Source organism: Peromyscus californicus, unplaced genomic scaffold, assembly GCF_007827085.1.
Source record: "Peromyscus californicus insignis strain IS unplaced genomic scaffold, ASM782708v3 Scaffold_14__1_contigs__length_90479793_seg_2, whole genome shotgun sequence".
Classification (NCBI taxonomy): Eukaryota; Metazoa; Chordata; class Mammalia; order Rodentia; family Cricetidae; genus Peromyscus; species Peromyscus californicus.
The window spans coordinates 33826859-33844268 of NW_026294436.1; the positions used below are offsets into that span (position 1 = coordinate 33826859).

General features: G+C 38.1%; 1 protein-coding gene across 1 annotated transcript; it reads right to left on the minus strand.

Moving 5' to 3' along the window:
* Positions 1 to 1289: 1289 nt before the first annotated feature.
* Positions 1290 to 2639, minus strand: LOC128109566 (tripartite motif-containing protein 43-like). Its single transcript, XM_052736713.1, has one exon. It carries the CDS (start codon positions 2637 to 2639, stop codon positions 1290 to 1292), a length of 1350 nt encoding a protein of 449 aa, XP_052592673.1.
* Between the last annotated feature and the right edge of the window lie 14771 nt (positions 2640 to 17410).

Sequence of the window (17410 nt, forward strand, 5' to 3'; positions counted from 1 at the left end):
TTTGGCTATTTGTCCCTGTGCTTTATCCAAACTTGGTCTCAACAATTCTTGCTCATATAAACCCCCCTCTTTCTCCATAAGTGGACTCCCAGAGCTCCACCCGGGGCCTAGCCATGGATCTCTGCATCCAGATTCCTCAGTCATTGGATGGTGTTTCTAGCACGACAATTAGGGTGTTTGGCCATCCCATCACCAGAGTAGGTCAGTTCAGGCTGTCTCTCGACCATTGCCAGCAGTCTGTTGTGGGGGTATCTTTGTGGATTTCTGTGGGCCTCTCTAGCACTTTGCTTCTTCCTATTCTCATGTGGTCTTCATTTACCATGGTCTCCTATTCCTTGTTCTCCCTCTCTGTTGTTGATCCAGCTGGGATCTCAAACTCCTCTAAACTCTCTTTCCCTCGACACTCGCCCTTTCTTAACCCCACTCATGTCCAGGCTGTTCATGTAGATCTCTTCCATTTCTCTGTCATTGGGCGATCTCTGTGTCTTTCTTGGGGTCCTTTTTCCAGGTAGCCTCCCTGGTGATGTGAGTAGCAGTCCAGTCATCCTTTTTCCACATCTAGTATCCTCCTATGAGTGAGTACAGACCATGTTTGTCTTTCTGAGTCTGGGTTACCTCACTCAGGATGATTTTTTCTAGATCCATTCATTTCCCTGCAAACCTCATGATGTCAATGTTTTTTTTTTCTGCTGAGCAGTACTGCATTGTGTATATGTACCACATTTTGATTATCCATTCTTCAGTTGAAGGGCAACTAGGTAGTTTCCATGTTCTGGCTATTACAAACAATGCTGACATGAACATAGCTGAACAAGTGCTCTTGTTGTATGATTGAGCATTCCTTGTGTATAACCCCAAGAGTGGTATAGCTGGATCTTGGGGGAGGTTGATTCCCAATTTTCTGAGAAAGCACCATATTGATTTCCCAAGTGGTTGTACAAGCTTGCATTCCCACCAGCAGTGGAGGAGAGTTCCCCTAGCTCCACATGCTCTCCAGCATAAGGTATCTTCAGTGTTTTTGATCTTAGCCATTCTGACAGGCATAAGGTGGTATCTCAGAGTTGTTTAGATTTGCATTTCCCTGGTGATTAGGGATGTTGAGCAATTCCTTAAATGTCTTTCAGCCATTTGAGTTTCCTCAGTTGAGAATTCTCTGTTTAGTTCTACAGCCCATTTCTTTTCTTTTTTTCACATTTAATAGTATTGTAATATTTAATAGCAGTGAAGGATGTAACATTACAGAGTGAAAACTTCAAAACAATAAAGTACTGGATTACACCTTCCTGTGATCATATATAGCCACTGGATACGCAAGGTCTGACAGGGTAACTGAAGGTGCCAGGAGGATACCTGTATATGAGGGAACTCTTGGTAACATTCAGGAAGCTTAAACAACCATCCTCACAATCAAGAAGCACACCAACATGGCCCAGTGGCTTCTCTATGTAGTGCCGGAATACAGGGCATGTGGTGAGGAGACTGTAATGATTACCCTCCTTCACACACACAAGAAGAAATGCACCCTCAGATTCAATCATTTGGTTTCTACTCCTTAACGGTGAATCCTTACAGACTCCCACAGCCCACTCACAAGAGTCCTTCAAATCAATCTCCCAATAACATTTCCCTGAGATGAAGCTCTGAGATCCCCAGGAAGCAATATAAAATCCAGCAGAATCTGCAGGTCTATCCTTATGGTGAAGTCGGAAGCTGAATCTTCTCATGACATTAAATATGTTCATCTTGGAATGAAGTATGGTTACGTTTTCAAAGATAATGTGAGCTTGGAACTGCTTGTAACTTTCAGTCAGTCCATTGATAGGTAGAGCAGTGAGTTCTTTGTTCACAGATGGGGGCATGCTCAGCTGCATTGACTCACTCCTTCTGAACCTGTCATCTGAATCTTGCAGCAGGACCACATATGGCTCCTGGGACATTGCCATCATCTCCTGGTACATTTCTCTTATTTCTTTGCTCTTTTGGATCATGATGGCTTCACTTGTCCTGAGTTTCTCTAAAACACATTGGCCTTCATGTCTCATAGACTCGATGTGTTGCACTTCCTCTTCAGAGAGGAGTGGGTGCAGTTTTGCATACTCTGTCCTGATCATTTCTTCCCGCAGAGTCAGGTAGTCCATCCACAGAGTTGTCCTTCTGTTCTCTGCCTCTAAATTCTCTTGATTCTCTTGGATCTTCTCCCATAAAGACGCCATTTGCTTTACAAGTCTTTCCATTTGACTCTCAGCAGCTGCTTCAATGGGGCAGTGTCTGTGTCCTCTGTGCTCATGGGAATTAGAACAGAGTTGACAGAGGAAGATCCTATTCTCAGTACAGAAGATCCTCTTTGTCTCTTTGTGCGTCATACACTTATGCTCCTCAGAGCTCAGGTCCTTCATGAGGCTGGTTTGTCTGGTAATGGACACCAGTTTCTTCAGAACAATGTTGGTTCTCAAGGCCTTCTGAGATGGTTCCCTACACAAAGGGCATTGGACAGCAAGTTGGATGTCTTCCCTGGAAAGTTGGAGGCAGGCTCGACAGAAGCTGTGGCCACAGCTTATGGTGACTGGGTCTGTCAGGCAGCTCAGACAGATGAAGCACGTGAGTTCTTTCTGGAAGGCCTGTGAAATATTTGTCTCCATTTCTCCAAGAAATAGTCTCTCGCCTCAGCAGTGTTGTGGAGACACAACAATATTAGCTCAGCTCTGGGAATGATCTTCAATGTGTGGAGGGGATAGATCTAGCAGTCTAGGAGCCAGGAGGTATGGAAACACACTCTCTCTAGTCTAGAGAAGAATGAACCTGGCTGGCCCCTGGAGTGTCTTTATATACTCTCTATGGACCACGCCTACTTCCTCCCATGTTGCTTTTACTAATGCTTGCTGTAGGTGAGCTCCTGTAACCAGCAGTATTCTAAATGGATGGAAGATTGAATTAACTCTTTGGCCAGTATCCACAAGCAAATCTCCACAACAAGGTTTCCTGAGTTCCTGCTTAGGTGGGTGTGGTAGCTCACACCTTTAATCCATGGAGTCCAAGGGAATGAGCTGCTGAAGCAGGAGGAGTTTTAGCTCAAGGCCTGCCTAGAATAGACAGTGAGAACTTGTGTAAAAAATAAAGAAAGAAAGAAAAATTTTGCTACAATATTTCACTGTTTCTAGATAATTTATGGTGTGCTTCTATTTTCACTTTTCCTTTTGGAATTTCACAGTTAATGATATCAATCTGTGATTTTAGCAAAAATAAACATTAAAAATTTCTCAAAAATACTTTAGAATTTTGTTCAACTCATTTTTATCATATTCACCTCAACTGTGAGTTCTTCAAGATTCATCCCTCCCTCTACCCTCTCCACTGTCTCTTTTTTTCTTTTTTTAATAAATACATGGGTTAGCCAGGCAGTGGTGGCACATACCTTCAATCCTAGCATTCTGGAGGCAAAGGCAGGCACATCTCTGTGACTTAGTGGCTAGCCTGGTCTACAATGTGAATTCAAAGCTATGCTTCAAAGATACTCAGAGAAACCAGGTCCCTGAAAAAATATGTATATTTGATTAACTAAAACCCAAGAGTCAGATTTTTCTTGTGAGGAAATTTTCTGGATTGAATCATTTGAAGTGGGAAGCCCCACCTGAACTCAGACGTTTTGAGGTTTGAGAATCTACCTTAAATCTTTTTTTTTTCCCCCCTTCTGGGTAAGGATTTTTTTTTATTTTATTTTTTATTTTGCAATAAAATTCAGTTCTACATATCAGCAATGGATTCATTTGTTCTCCCCCCTCCTGCCCCCCTCACCTTCCCCCTAGCCCACCCCCCATTCCCATCTCCTTCAGGGCAAAGTCTCCCCCAAGGACTGAAATCAACCTGGTAGACTCAGTCCAGGCAGGTCCAGTCCCCTCCTCCAAGGCCGAGCCAAGAGACCCTGCATAGGCCCCAGGTTTCAAACAGCCAACTCATGCAATGAGCAAAGGATCTGTTCCCACTGCCTGGATGCCTCCCAAACAGATCAAGCCCATCAACTGTCTCACCCATTCAGAGGGCCTGATCCAGTTGATGACCCCTCAGCCATTGGTTCACAGTTCATGTGTTTCCATTCGTTTGGCTATTTGTCCCTGTGCTTTATCCAATCTTGGTCTCAACAATTCTCGATCATATAAACCCCCCTCTTTCTTGCTAATTGGACTCCCAGAGATCCACCCGGGGCCTAGCCATGGATCTCTGCATCCAGATTCCTCAGTCATTGGATGGGGTTTCTAGCACGACAATTAGGGTGTTTGGCCATCCCATCACCAGAGTAGGTCAGTTCAGGCTGTCTCTCGACCATTGCCAGCAGTCTGTTGTGTGGGTATCTTTGTAGATTTCTGTGGGCCTCTCTAGCACTTTGCTTCTTCCTATTCTCATGTGGTCTTCATTTACCATGTTTTCCTATTCCTTGTCCTCCCTCTCTGTTGTTGATTCAGCTGGGATCTCCTACTCCCGCAAGCTCTCTTTTCCTTGACCCTCGCCTTTCCTTACCCCCACTCATGTCCAGGCTGTTCATGTAGATCTCTTCCATTTCTCCATCATTTGGCGAGCCCTGTGTCTTTCTTGGGGTCCTGTTTTTCAGGTAGCCTCCCTAGTGATGTGAGTAGGATTCTAGTCATCCTTGATCCACATCTAGTATCCTCCTATGAGTGAGTACAGACCATGTTTGTCTTTCTGAGTCTGGGTTACCTCACTCAGGATGATTTTTTCTAGATCCATCCATTTGCCTGACAACCTCATGATGTCATTATTTTTCTCTGCTGAGTAGTATTCCATTGTGTATATGTACCACATTTTGATTATCCATTCTTCAGTTGTAGTTCATCTAGGTTTTTTCCATGTTCTGGCTATTACAAACAATGCTGACATGAACATAGCTGAACAAGTGCTCTTGTTGTATGATTGAGCATTCCTTGGTATAACCCCAAGAGTGGTATAGCTGGATCTTGGGGGAGGTTGCTTCCCAATTTTCTGAGAAAGCGCCATATCAATTTCCCAAGTGGTTGTACAAGCTTGCATTCCCACCAGCAGTGGAGGAGAGTTCCCCTAGCTCCACATGCTCTCCAGCATAAGGTGTCTTCAGTGTTTTTGTTCTTAACCATTCTGACAGGCATAAGGTGGTATCTCAGAGTTGTTTTGATTTGCATTTCCCTGATGATTAGGGATGTTGAGCAATTCCTTAAATGTCTTTCAGCCATTTGAGTTTCCTCAGTTGAGAATTCTCTGTTTAGTTCTATAGCCCATTTCTTTTTTTCTTTTTTTTTACAATTAATAGTATTGTAATATTTAATAGCAGTGAAGGATGTAACATTACATAGTAAAAACTTCAAAACAATAAAGTACTGGATTACACCTTCCTGTGATGATGTATAGCCACTAGATATGCAAGGCCTGACAGGAGTTTAAAGCCATCCTGAGCTACATGACATTGAACTAGTATAAAAGAGAAACAGAGCCAGGAGGTATTGGTGCACATTAATCCTAGCACTAGGGAGGTGGAAACAAGAATATAAGGCAGGTAGATACAGGATCCCTGTCCCATTCAATCTGGGGATTCCTAGGATTTCCAAATTTGGTTTGAGATTTTGTAGAGGTAAGACATCTCTGGTGGCTGGCTGTGGCTGTTCCTTTGCTTCTCTGATCCTTCAGCTTTCACCATCCATGTCTGACTCCAGGTTTTTGTAGTGAAGACTAATTAGGATCGCAAAACACCAGAGTTGGAATTTTGGTTATCTTATGAACAGTTTTTTGTGCTTTCCAGCCTCAAAAACTGTTTTGTTTCATTATTTGAATGAATTTCTTCTCTTTGTCATCTTACTATTCAAGGAAGCTTTCCTTTAATTGCGGTCCAAAAAAAAAAGAAATTCTCACATAATGTAGCAAATTTCCTGTGGCGAGAATCATACCATTGAGAATGTTCCTTTCACATTCTGTGCTTGAGCAAACCTTGGTGGCTCTCAATCTCCAGAAGTGATGGAGGGGATTGTAGCAGTGACACCACCTCTGATATCCCTTGGCCTGTCTTTTGGGTGTGAGCCAGCAAAAGGCAGAATTGGGAAGGAGGTTGATGTATTTCAGGACTGTATTTGCTTTGAAGTATTCCACTCTTTCCCTTTAAGATCGAACAGATTATAGTGGTTCAAAACTTATGGGAATGTAAACATCTCCAAAATAATAAATTGTTCATAACTGATGAATCAGTTATAAATCTAATCTACAAGTCACTTCATTTAAAATTGATAAAACACACCATAGTTCAAAACAGAATCCTATGATCATGCATTAACCGCAAATCTATTGTTTTTCAATCTAAGTGGTAGTTTTAACAGGTTAGTTTCCAAAAAGCTTTAGCAAGATGAATAGACTAAAGAAAAATCTCACATACTGCTAAAAAAAAAAATTCTTCAAAATAACTGACAAAAATAAAAGACACAGGAGGTTTTTACCTGTCCATCATTTCCACCAGATGTCCTGTCTGACAGCATATGTAGTTTCTCTGATGTTCAGTACAAGAGATTTATATAACTGACAGAGCTGTACAGGTAAATACAGGACTGGTGTGTTCTAAATTGGTCTCCTGGGTGGTTTACAATAGCATAGCACCATGGTCCAGAAACAACACTCAGCAATAGAGCTAACTGTAGTGTCACCAGCTCTAACTGTGGACCTTCTATCATTCCCTCCCTCTTCCTGGGGAATCTGAAAAAGCCAAGCTATTCAACGTTTCTGTCCCTGTATGGTTGGTTTTAACAGTTTGCATTTGGTGAAAGGGAGAGAGACCAAGGGCCTAATGGTCATACAGAAAAATATTTTATTTATATTTTACTTAATAAAATTTTAAATAACGTATGTTAGCATGTGAGTAAATGAAGCTAAAATTCTTTCAACATTTTATGTTGACAGAGTATAAATAATTCCTTGATTTCAGTCACTTTTAGGAAAGGGAAAATGAGGATAAATTTGAGTGAGTTTATTATGATGAAGAGCCAATGGTTGTTTGTTTGGTTTAATTGACTGAACAAATTGTTTAATAATGTTATATAAAGTATAGAAGCTTTATACAGAAGAATCATATTACCTACCTGTTTATAACATACACAGAATATATTTTTTCCTTTAGTTGAAAATAAAATTTTCCCACATACTATATCCTGATTTACAGTTCCCTTCCCTCTACTCTACCCAGTTCCTCCACACCTCTCCTCCCATCTAGATCTACTCACTTCCTGTCTCTTATTGGAAAACAAAGCAGCTTCAAAGAGATGATAATACAATTAAATATAATAAGAAAAAAACAGAAGCTAACACATCACAGTAGGACAAAATCCACAAACTGGTAGAGAGCATCTCCCCCCAAAAAATAAACCTTCTTCTCAGCACCTCATGGAACCTTCTCCAAAATTGATCAAATACTTGGACACACAGCAAGTCTCAACCAGTAAAAGAAAATTGAAATATTACACTGTGTCCTATAAAACTACCACAGGTTAGAAAAAGATATCAACAACAGCAGAGACAACAAAAGGCTTACAACCTCCAGGAAACTGAACAACTCCCTACTGAATGACAAATGGGTCAAATAGAAATGAAGAAAGAAATAAAATACTTTCTAGATTTTAAACAGTGAATATACAACATACCCAAACATACAGGGCACAATGAATGCAGTTCTAAGAAGCAGGTTCAGATTACTAATTGCCTACATAAAAAACCTGGAAAGATATCATCCTAGGAACTTAACAGCACACCTAAAAGCTCTAGAACAAAAAGACATATACAAGATTTAATAAATATTATAATCATAAGTATGTCTTTTTATTTCTTATATCTATTCTTTTATTTCTAAACTGTTACATTATCAGAATTTTTTTCAATTATAATCCTATTTCATATGTTTTTATACTCCTATATTCTGTTATTTCTATTTCATCAACAATAGTATCTAATAAATAATAAATTTCACAGTAAGATGACTGATGGATTCCAGATCAAGTGCTCGGACTTTTCACAAACTCATCTAGTTGCTTTCTTACATGCCACATACATTCCCTCAGCCCATTTCCAGGACAACTCTCAAGTGCAAGAGGTTTTACTCATTCGTGAGTAACTGCAGCAGCTGGTAAGAAACAACCATTATGTCAATATGTGTGCTTTCTAGGCTTTTTGCCAACCCTTTGAAGTTATTATTAGAAAATCTACAAACCTGTAATATTAGCTTCGAAATACTTCTAATCCCCCCTCATTTTGCTTTACTTTGGAATAATTTGGGATATTAATGATCCAGTTTTCTTATTGGGAAGTAGATGTTCTTTTAGCTTGAGGGATGCCACCTTCTCCTGATTTTCTCCTATAATATGATCAGTCTGTTTCTTTTCCCTGAACTAGTCCTTTGTACTTCTGAAAACTCACACTTCCTGGTCTTCACATGTCCTTTTATTTACAATGCTATCTTTTGAGTGATAACCATTTACTGGGTAGTTTTATTCTATAAATCCCACTTGGAATTTTACTCATCATCCATATACCACTGAATACTTTGGTATAGGTATCTTTTACAACCATCTGTCTTCACAACACAATTTTGAGACGTTTGTTGCCTATGGTCTTATGGTTTGTGGCCAAATAAATTCAAATGTCTGTTGCTAGTTTCATAATACACTAATCTTGGGTATATGTGTCTTCTCATACCAGTAACTGGTAACATTCCAATGTAGACCAGTCCTCGGTTTGTTGTGGTAAACTTGGTATCCAGTATGATTAATCACATCTTATCTTGAATATATTCAGGAAGAACTTATTTAAAATAACACCACATTTTTACATTATAGAGTTTTTAGAATTTCAGTACCTGTAGCTGAAAGTTTTCCTGTGTCCTCCCAGTCCTCAGCCACTCAGAGCAAAGTAAATACACAGAGATTGATATTAATTAAAACTTGTTAGCCATTAGCTCAGATTTCCCACTGACTAGCTCTTACACTTAAACTCAGCCCACTTCTGTTAATTTATATGGGAGGCATATAATTTCACATCATAAAACTTATGACTTCTGTTGTTTTGCATTCAACACAGTAGCTGCACCTTAAGCAACTTTTGCCCCAATTGGCAATTGCAATCCCTGCAGCTTCCAGCAGCATTCAGCTACAAGGCCTGCAGCCAGGTGGGAATTCAAACATGGTATGTACTCACTGGTAAGTAGTGCATGTATTAGCTATAAAGTAAAGGATAATTGTGCTACAATCCACAGACCCAGAAGGTCTAGGTTAACAAGGAGCATTCATGGAGGGACACCGAGATACCCCTCAGAAGAGCAAATGTAAGAGATTTCATGAGTGGACTGAGGGCAACTGGTGTTAGGAATATGGGGTTGGGGGTGGGAGAGAGGGGAAGAGTGCTGATGGAGGACTGTTGATGTGGGGAATTTTGGTATCCAGCAGAAGCCTGGTGCGAGGAATCTCCCTGGAGTCTCTGGGGAGGACCCCAGCTTAGACTCCTAGCAATAGTGGATAAGTAGCCTGAACTGGACATCTCTTGTGACCAGATTAGTGCCTAGTCAAGTTGCCCTCACAGAGGCATCATCTGGCAACTGATGGAGACAGATGCAGAGACCAACCATTAGGCTGAGTTCAGCAATCCTGCTGAGAAGGAGAAGGAATGTAGGAGCCAGAGTGGTCAAGGACACCACAAGAAACTCACAAAATCAACTAACCTGGGTTTACAGGGGGCTCACAGAGACCTAATCAACAACCAGGGAACCAGCATGAGACTGACCTAGGCACTCTGCATATATGTTACAGTTGTATAGCTTGGTCCTCTTGTGGGAATCCTAACAGCGGGAACAGGGACTGTCTTTGACTGTTTACTGGCCTTTGGGGCACTGCTTCTCATACTGTGTTGTCTTGCAGAGCCTTAATACATGGGGAGGTGCTTAGTCTTACTGCAACTCGATGTGCTATGTTTTATTGATACTCATAGGGGACCTGCCTTTTCCTGGATGAAGACAGAAGAAGAGGGGATTGGGGATTTGGAGTGGGGGAATGAGAGAAAAGGACTGGGGGATGATGGGGCAGAGGCTGCAGCCAGGATGAAAAATAAATAGATCAATAAACAAAACTTAAAAAGAAGGAAAAAGAGTTTTGTGTCTGTGTGTTTCCTTTATTTATTCTCCTATCGCTGGGTCTTAGGTTAATTTCCTACTGAAGCTATCATGGCAGAAGCTGCAGTAGAAATGGAAATTGAGACATTTCTGATATACTGATTTCAAATCATTTATATACATACATAAGTAGAATTGGTGGACCATGTAGTAAATAACTGAATTTTTTAGTTTCTATACATTTCCACAGTAAGAATAGTATTAGCTACTGCTACTCTAAACAGTTTACACATGTTCCCTTTTCTCCACATCTTTACAGTGACAAAAATAATTAAATATAGCAGAGATTTAAAGGGCTGAGGAGGTAGGTTAGTGGGTAAGTGCTCGTCCCATGAGGCTAAGGAGCTGAGCACAAATTGCTAGAAAATATACAGAGCCAGATGTAATAATAGATCCTGTCTATAATCCCAGCAGTCATAGATGGGAGAGGAAGACAAGAGACTCTCCAGAAATTAAACAGATGCTCTGCCTCAAACAAGGTGAAGACTTTGTGTTGGGTTTCAATAGTCTCTTGTGTCTGTGGCACACATGTACCTATCATTATAAACATGAACACACACAAGCACACGTATGGGTAAAAATTGTATCAAACCTGAACTTAAACATTTACAATAAATTCATTTTAACAAAGGTGCCAAGAATCTACAATAAAAAGTGACATCTTAGTCAATAAAATTTTCTGGAAATTTTTAATATCTCAATGTAGCAGAATAGCATTAGACCCTTATCAAATGTATAAATCTTATTCAGAGCCTAGTGTAATCTAAATTTAGCAAGTGAATCAATAAAACTATCAGTTTAAAATATAGAGGAAATATATTGAATATTGATTTGGTCTGTACAGTGCTTTGGTGAGCATAGCCCTGTAACTCGGATAATAAAAATGCACCAGACAAATGAATTTACCTGAAAATAAAAATAAAAAACAAAAATAAATAACATGTCAAAAGGCAACTGTATCATAGGTATTATATATCTTATATGGCCTTTAATACCTACATTCAAACGAAAGTTAAAATTGTTTCTCATCTAACATACTATTTATTATGCCTTCTGTTTGCAGGGGAACAGTAATACACTTTACTGTTAAAAGAGAGAAAATGAAAAATAATTTTCACTAGTCCAATTTTTACTAGTTAGCTATTTTAAATCATGTTAATTAAATGAAAGAATTGTTGAAAAATCTGTAAAGCTAGTTTTCAGGTAGATTAACAGTTTCTGTAGTCAAGAGTGTTCATAATTGAATTCCTATGTAGAAACAAAAGAAAAGGCTAGGATGCAGGGCTCCAGGAGACCCTTGTACTATACATATACGTGTGTGTGTGTGTGTGTGTGTGTGTGTGTGTGTATGTATGTGTGTGTGTGTATGTGTGTGTGTGTGTATGTGTGTGTGTATGTGTGTGTGTGTATGTGTGAGTGTGTGTATGTGTGTGTGTATGTGTATGTGTGTGTGTATGTGTGTGTGTGTATGTGTGTGTGTGTATGTGTGTGTGTATGTGTGTGTGTATGTGTGTGTGTATGTGTGTGTGTGTGTATGTGTGTGTGTATGTGTGTGTGTATGTGTGTGTGTATGCGTGTGTGTATGTGTGTGTGTATGTGTGTGAGTGTGTGTGTGAGTGTGTGTGTGTGTGTGTGTGTGTGTGTACATAGTAAAATAATCTAAAGAAAGGAAGTCATCCCTGCTATACTGTAGTTCAATTACAAACTAAATTGAATATTGCAACATTTACTGAAGTTTCTGCCAGATTCATTGTTTTGTTGTTTACACTGGATTTTCAGTGTGCTGAATATTTAAAGCCATACATATTTGTTCACATGACAAATGTACAAATATACACATTTGGTTCCCTGATGGAATTTTTTGCACTGCAATTACAAATAAGGTTTAATCTGTAATAACTAATTTTTTCAAAAATTTTATAGTCTTACTAGAAACATTTAAAATAATCTTAAAACTTACTTTTTGTTATTCATTTATTTATTTATTTAGTGTGTGTGTGTGTGTGTGTGTGTGTGTGTGTGTGTGTCTGTACATGAATGCTACTGTGAACTATATAGGTCAGGGGTCAACTTTTGGATGTCAGGGATCAAATGTGTGCCTTCCAGGCCTCTACAAGTTCATTCACCTGCAGAGCCATCCTTCCAGCAACAAAAACAGTATTTTAAAACAAGGCTTCCCTAGTTTACTCATCTAGTCTACTCATACTATTTTCAGTACTATATAAATTATGGATACAAAGTGTTAAATGGTTTACACAAAAACCATTATCCTCATGTATGATGAAATTCCAGCTTGCAAGGGTCTAAGGCAGGTGATTGTGAGCTTGAAGCTAATCTACCCAGCTTGGAAACACATTTTCTCCAAAGCCAATAAACAGGTAAATCGAATGTGTTCTTTTTTTCTGAATGAAAATTCTGTTTATCATCATTTTGACAAAATATTTCAAATTCTTCTGTCAGGATAGAACAATTTCATGGTGTTTTGTTTGCTTTTTTCGTGTGTGTGTGTGTGTGTGTGTGTGTGTGTGTGTGTGTGTGTATGTACAAGTCCATTGTAATTCTTGGCCACTACATCTTGACAATGAACAAAAGCTTAGATTCATTTCCCACAGCATTTCTTAATCTCCTCATATTTCTATTTAATGTACAGTTAACAGAAAGAAGTAGGAATTACTTTTTCAAAGTGAAGTATTTTTAATACCCACCTGCTGTACAGGGAAAAAATTTACAAACAACATAGTATTGTTGGATGAAAGAACTTGTGGATGCTGTGGGATGTTCTGTATGGCAAATGTGTTGCTCTGATTGGTTGGTAAATAAAACACTGATTGGCCAGTAGTCAGGCAGGAGGAAGGATAGGCGGGACAAGAAGGAGAATAAAGCTGGGAAGTGGAAGGCTGAGTCAGAGACACTGCCAGCCGCCACGATGACAAGCAGCATGTGAAGATGCCGGTAAGCCATGAGCCGCGTGGCAGGGTATAGATTTGTGGAAATGGATTAATTTAAGCTACAAGAACAGTTAGCAAGAAGCCTGCCACGGCCATATAGTTTGTAACCAATATAAGTCTCTGTGTTTACTTGGTTGGGTCTGAAGGCTGTGGGACTGGCGGGTGAGAGAGATTTGTCCTGACTGAGCAAGGCAGGAAAACTCTAGCTACATGTGGACATATTTAATAACTGCAGACATTTCAGTAAGTCTCCTTTTACAGTGTATCTCCACATCCTTCAGACAAGACTTAAAACTACTGCCCCGTTTTAGTGCAATGATGTGTGGTCCCATTGGCTCATCAGCAAGTCCTATTTTGTGACTTACTTTTGTCTCATTTCTTAACACTTGCTTTGCCAAAGGCATCATTTTTTCTCTAATCATATCATTGCCAAATAATCTATATGATCTGTTAAATCTCTTTCTCTCTCCCTCTCCCTCTCCTCTCTTCCTCTCTCCCCACCCTCACTGTCAAAGGGTTATTTTAGCTTACAATTCTGGTTTGAAGTTCATCACTGTGGGGAGCTCACATTCAAATTCGGCAGCATGAATTTGAGGCAGCTGCTCCCTCACATCCACAATCGAGGGCAGAGAGAAATGAATGCTTAAATTTTCACTTGTTTGCTTTTGTTCAGCTGTATCTCTCTGCTGTTAAACGGTTTCAAACCCATTACCTAGGGTATGGTGCTATTCACAGTGTGCTAGTCCTGCCTACATTGATTAGTTTTATTAGTATAAACATCTTAGTTAAATCTATTTGGAATCTTTATATCTGAGTTTATTGCTTACTCTCCTCTCTTCCTAGTGCTCTTGTATTTGGTAATGGCACCAGAAACCTGCAGGATTATTGTTGGCAGCTCTATGGTAACATTTCATTGTCTTCTGAAATTTGGCAATTCCAGATAGCCACCATTTCAAGTCTAACTGATACCATCTATTTCAACCTATTATTTTCCCTGTCTTGAATTACTATGATTTCCCCAGTATTTTTCTTCCTGATGTTATATTTCTGAGAATCATTATTTTAATTGTGTGTATATCTTAGCTTATATCACTATTGCTATTAACAACTCCAATTCACAAATCTTACTGTAATGTGTAAAGCAAAAGTATGTCTTTCACATATTATTTCCAAACCACAGTGAATCCAAATTATGTGTTTAATAAATAGCTTTGATAATCTTCTGCTAAAGTTACCATGTTCTGTTCTTCAGTTTTATCATCACATTTCTCTAGATACTATAACGACTAACTGCAACTTCTACTTTATCCTACAAATTTTTTTTTTTTTTTTTTTTTACCGTTAACACGGATTCATTGCTGTAGTTACAATTAATTTGTTTTTCCAGAAATTTCACTGCTGTAATATTGGTATAAGCTGACAATTCTTCAAGTACCACTTCTCTCCAATATGTATAGGGGATAATGAGTATTCATATATCCCAAACAAATGCACCTAGCCTGAATTCAATGTGCATATTTGGCTATATTACCTTCTAAATTCTTAGATATATAAAAAGTGACAATGTAATAAATGAGAAAAAAATGTTTGCAGTTATCACATTTTGTAGGCCATTTTTTTTGTAAACACTGAAATTTGTTTTTCAGTTTGTTGGTACAGGTTTAATTAAACTCTGTGTGTTTACACAAGTAATAATCAGAATGAAACTGGTTTTCAGAAGTAACTGATGAAGGGAGACACAAATGGAAACTGGGAAAAGGGATGCTGTTCACACTGCTGCTTTCAATGGCTTGCTCAGCATGCCTCCTCATACAGCACAGGACCACCTCTCCAGGGGTTTCACAGCACAGAGGACTTGTCATTTACACATTAACCATTAATCAAAATGATGCCCCTACAGACTTACATACAGACCAATCTGATAGCGGCACCTTCTCAACCCAGATATCCTTGACCCAGATGATCTCATTGTGTGTCAAGCTGATAAGAAATTCACCAACACAGAACCAAGATTTTCGGAGTCAGTGCTGTAGTTCTTCTTCACACTTAATGAAACAAAGTTACTATGATTTGATAGCATCTTCCTTCTCATATATTTCCACAAGATCCTAAAGGTTCCAGAATTACATTACTAGATATGATTAAATATATACGCAATTGCATAGCACTATAAAACAAATTTATATGTGTTTATATTACATGGTATTTTTTAATACATTGGAATCTGAATTTGCTGAAAACCTTCTTATGGTGTCTGCCTTTAGGGGCTTTGAATTTGATTCTACTATTACTTTACAAAAGTAGATGCCTGATTTATTTGAAGACAACCCAGAAAAGAATCTGCTGAATATTTTCCCAAAGATCACTTAGCCCAAGATGTCAATTCACTTAATATTCATTTCAAGAAAGGATAAATTGTTTTCCAGAAATGTTCTTAAAGACAGACTGGCTCTGCTAAGACATTTTTGGAAAGCATGGGCTTAACATACTCAGTGAATTTGAAGTAGATGATGCATGAGGCATGGTAAAAGGCCATTGCATCACATTTCAGAGACTGTTATTTCATCATGGGAATTGGTTAATATTCTTCACTCAATCCTTCATTTGAATTATTTAATTTCTTGAGAGTTTCTCTAAAAATATATGTGGAAACTTAAAAAAAATTCCTAACAGAATTTTTCAGTTTCATTTGTATGTTTGAGTTAGAAGATAAATTTTTGTATCTTGCAAAACATTTTATACTATTTATTATGACAAAATATAATTTCCTTCATTTAAAGATGACATACATACTGGTATGTTTTAAACTTATGGATATAATTTAGTCTTAATGATTGCAATAATTCTGTTACTCTACTTCACAAATATAAAAATTTTCTAGAATAGTAGCAATTCTTTAAATTATTAAAAATGGTTTTATTTATTGATATAATCAGATATAATTTGTACATATAGCACAAAATAATCTTCATATCTATAGCCTCTAATAAAATCATGTTCTGATTATGCATTTAATACATTAATAAAATTCCTTATGAATTTTTGGTATTTGTCTTTAATTTGTGGATCTCCAATTGAGGTAAAAGTTTTGCTTTTCATTGTGGAAACTCTAAATTTAGTTTATTAAACTTCTGTTTTTGGATGGAGGTGCTGCTCAGTGTAGACCACTTGCTTAACTGGATTAAATTTTTATCAAAATCAAATATGTGTGTGTGTGTGTGTGTGTGTGTGTGTGTGTGTGCTTGATTTATAGTACATATAGAGAGAGCAGTTTTGTAATTTTACCAAATCATAGCACTAAGTAAATATGGTGTGTTTAAACTTTCTTACAATCTCCTATGAGATTTAGATGATTGTTAAATATGTCCTCTGAGACCTAGTATGATTAAATGGTCTATGATTGATTGAGAATAGGACTATGCAACATTTCAATCCCCAAGTATGTTATTAAATCATTAGAATGTTGATTAGAATATACAGAAGCAAATCTTACAATACTCATTACTTAAACTTCAGTTGGTATTTATTGTGGTAGTTTTAGGCTAAGGAAGGGAAGTATTTATAAATAAAGGATAAAATTGGAAACATAAACTAGTCATGTGCTAAAAGATTATTTTACTTGCTGACTTAACACATAAATCAGCAGCCTATTGCAACAAACCCTAAGAGAAAGTTGAGTGCAGCACAGCACTATTTCTTCTGGTAAAGCGAGTGCTGGCTTGTTAATAATGGAGAGAATGGTATCTTGCAAGCTGACCAGTCAAGCATTGAAGAAAAATGACTCAATATATTTTAAAAATCTGTGCAGTTTCTCTCCAATTATTTTTTAATGTGCCTTTTGAAAAATTGTCAGGAGTGAAAGTTAGCAGACAATTTTTTTATGACCATTACATTTTGTATCTTGTCAAATGATGGGTAGCAGTGTTCTGAATAGGAATACAGAGAGGAGAAAGGTCTGCAGGGCGGAACTGTGGATGACAGTTCGTGCACTTTTCGGACAGAAATCAAATGGAAAAGGTGGTCTATGAATCAGAATCAAATGTCTTCCAAATATGTGGACAGCATGAACTGCTGTTGAGAACAAGATTTAAATTCTAGAAAAGCAATATTTTTTGTGCTTATATAGAAGCCAAACTCAAAAAAGCCAGCTTATTATGAAAAGATTTAGTTTACCTTATGTTTCTCAATATTTTTGGCACTGTAAACAAAAATACTGGAGGTACTTTTCATACCAATAGTAAAAGTTCACTTTGTCTTATATATTTGTAGGTTTTGGTTCAAGATTATA

Excerpts from the sequence above, each read along its gene's own strand:
- LOC128109566 (XM_052736713.1), bottom strand. The coding sequence starts at position 2,639 with ATGGAGACAAATATTTCACAGGCCTTCCAGAAAGAACTCACGTGCTTC.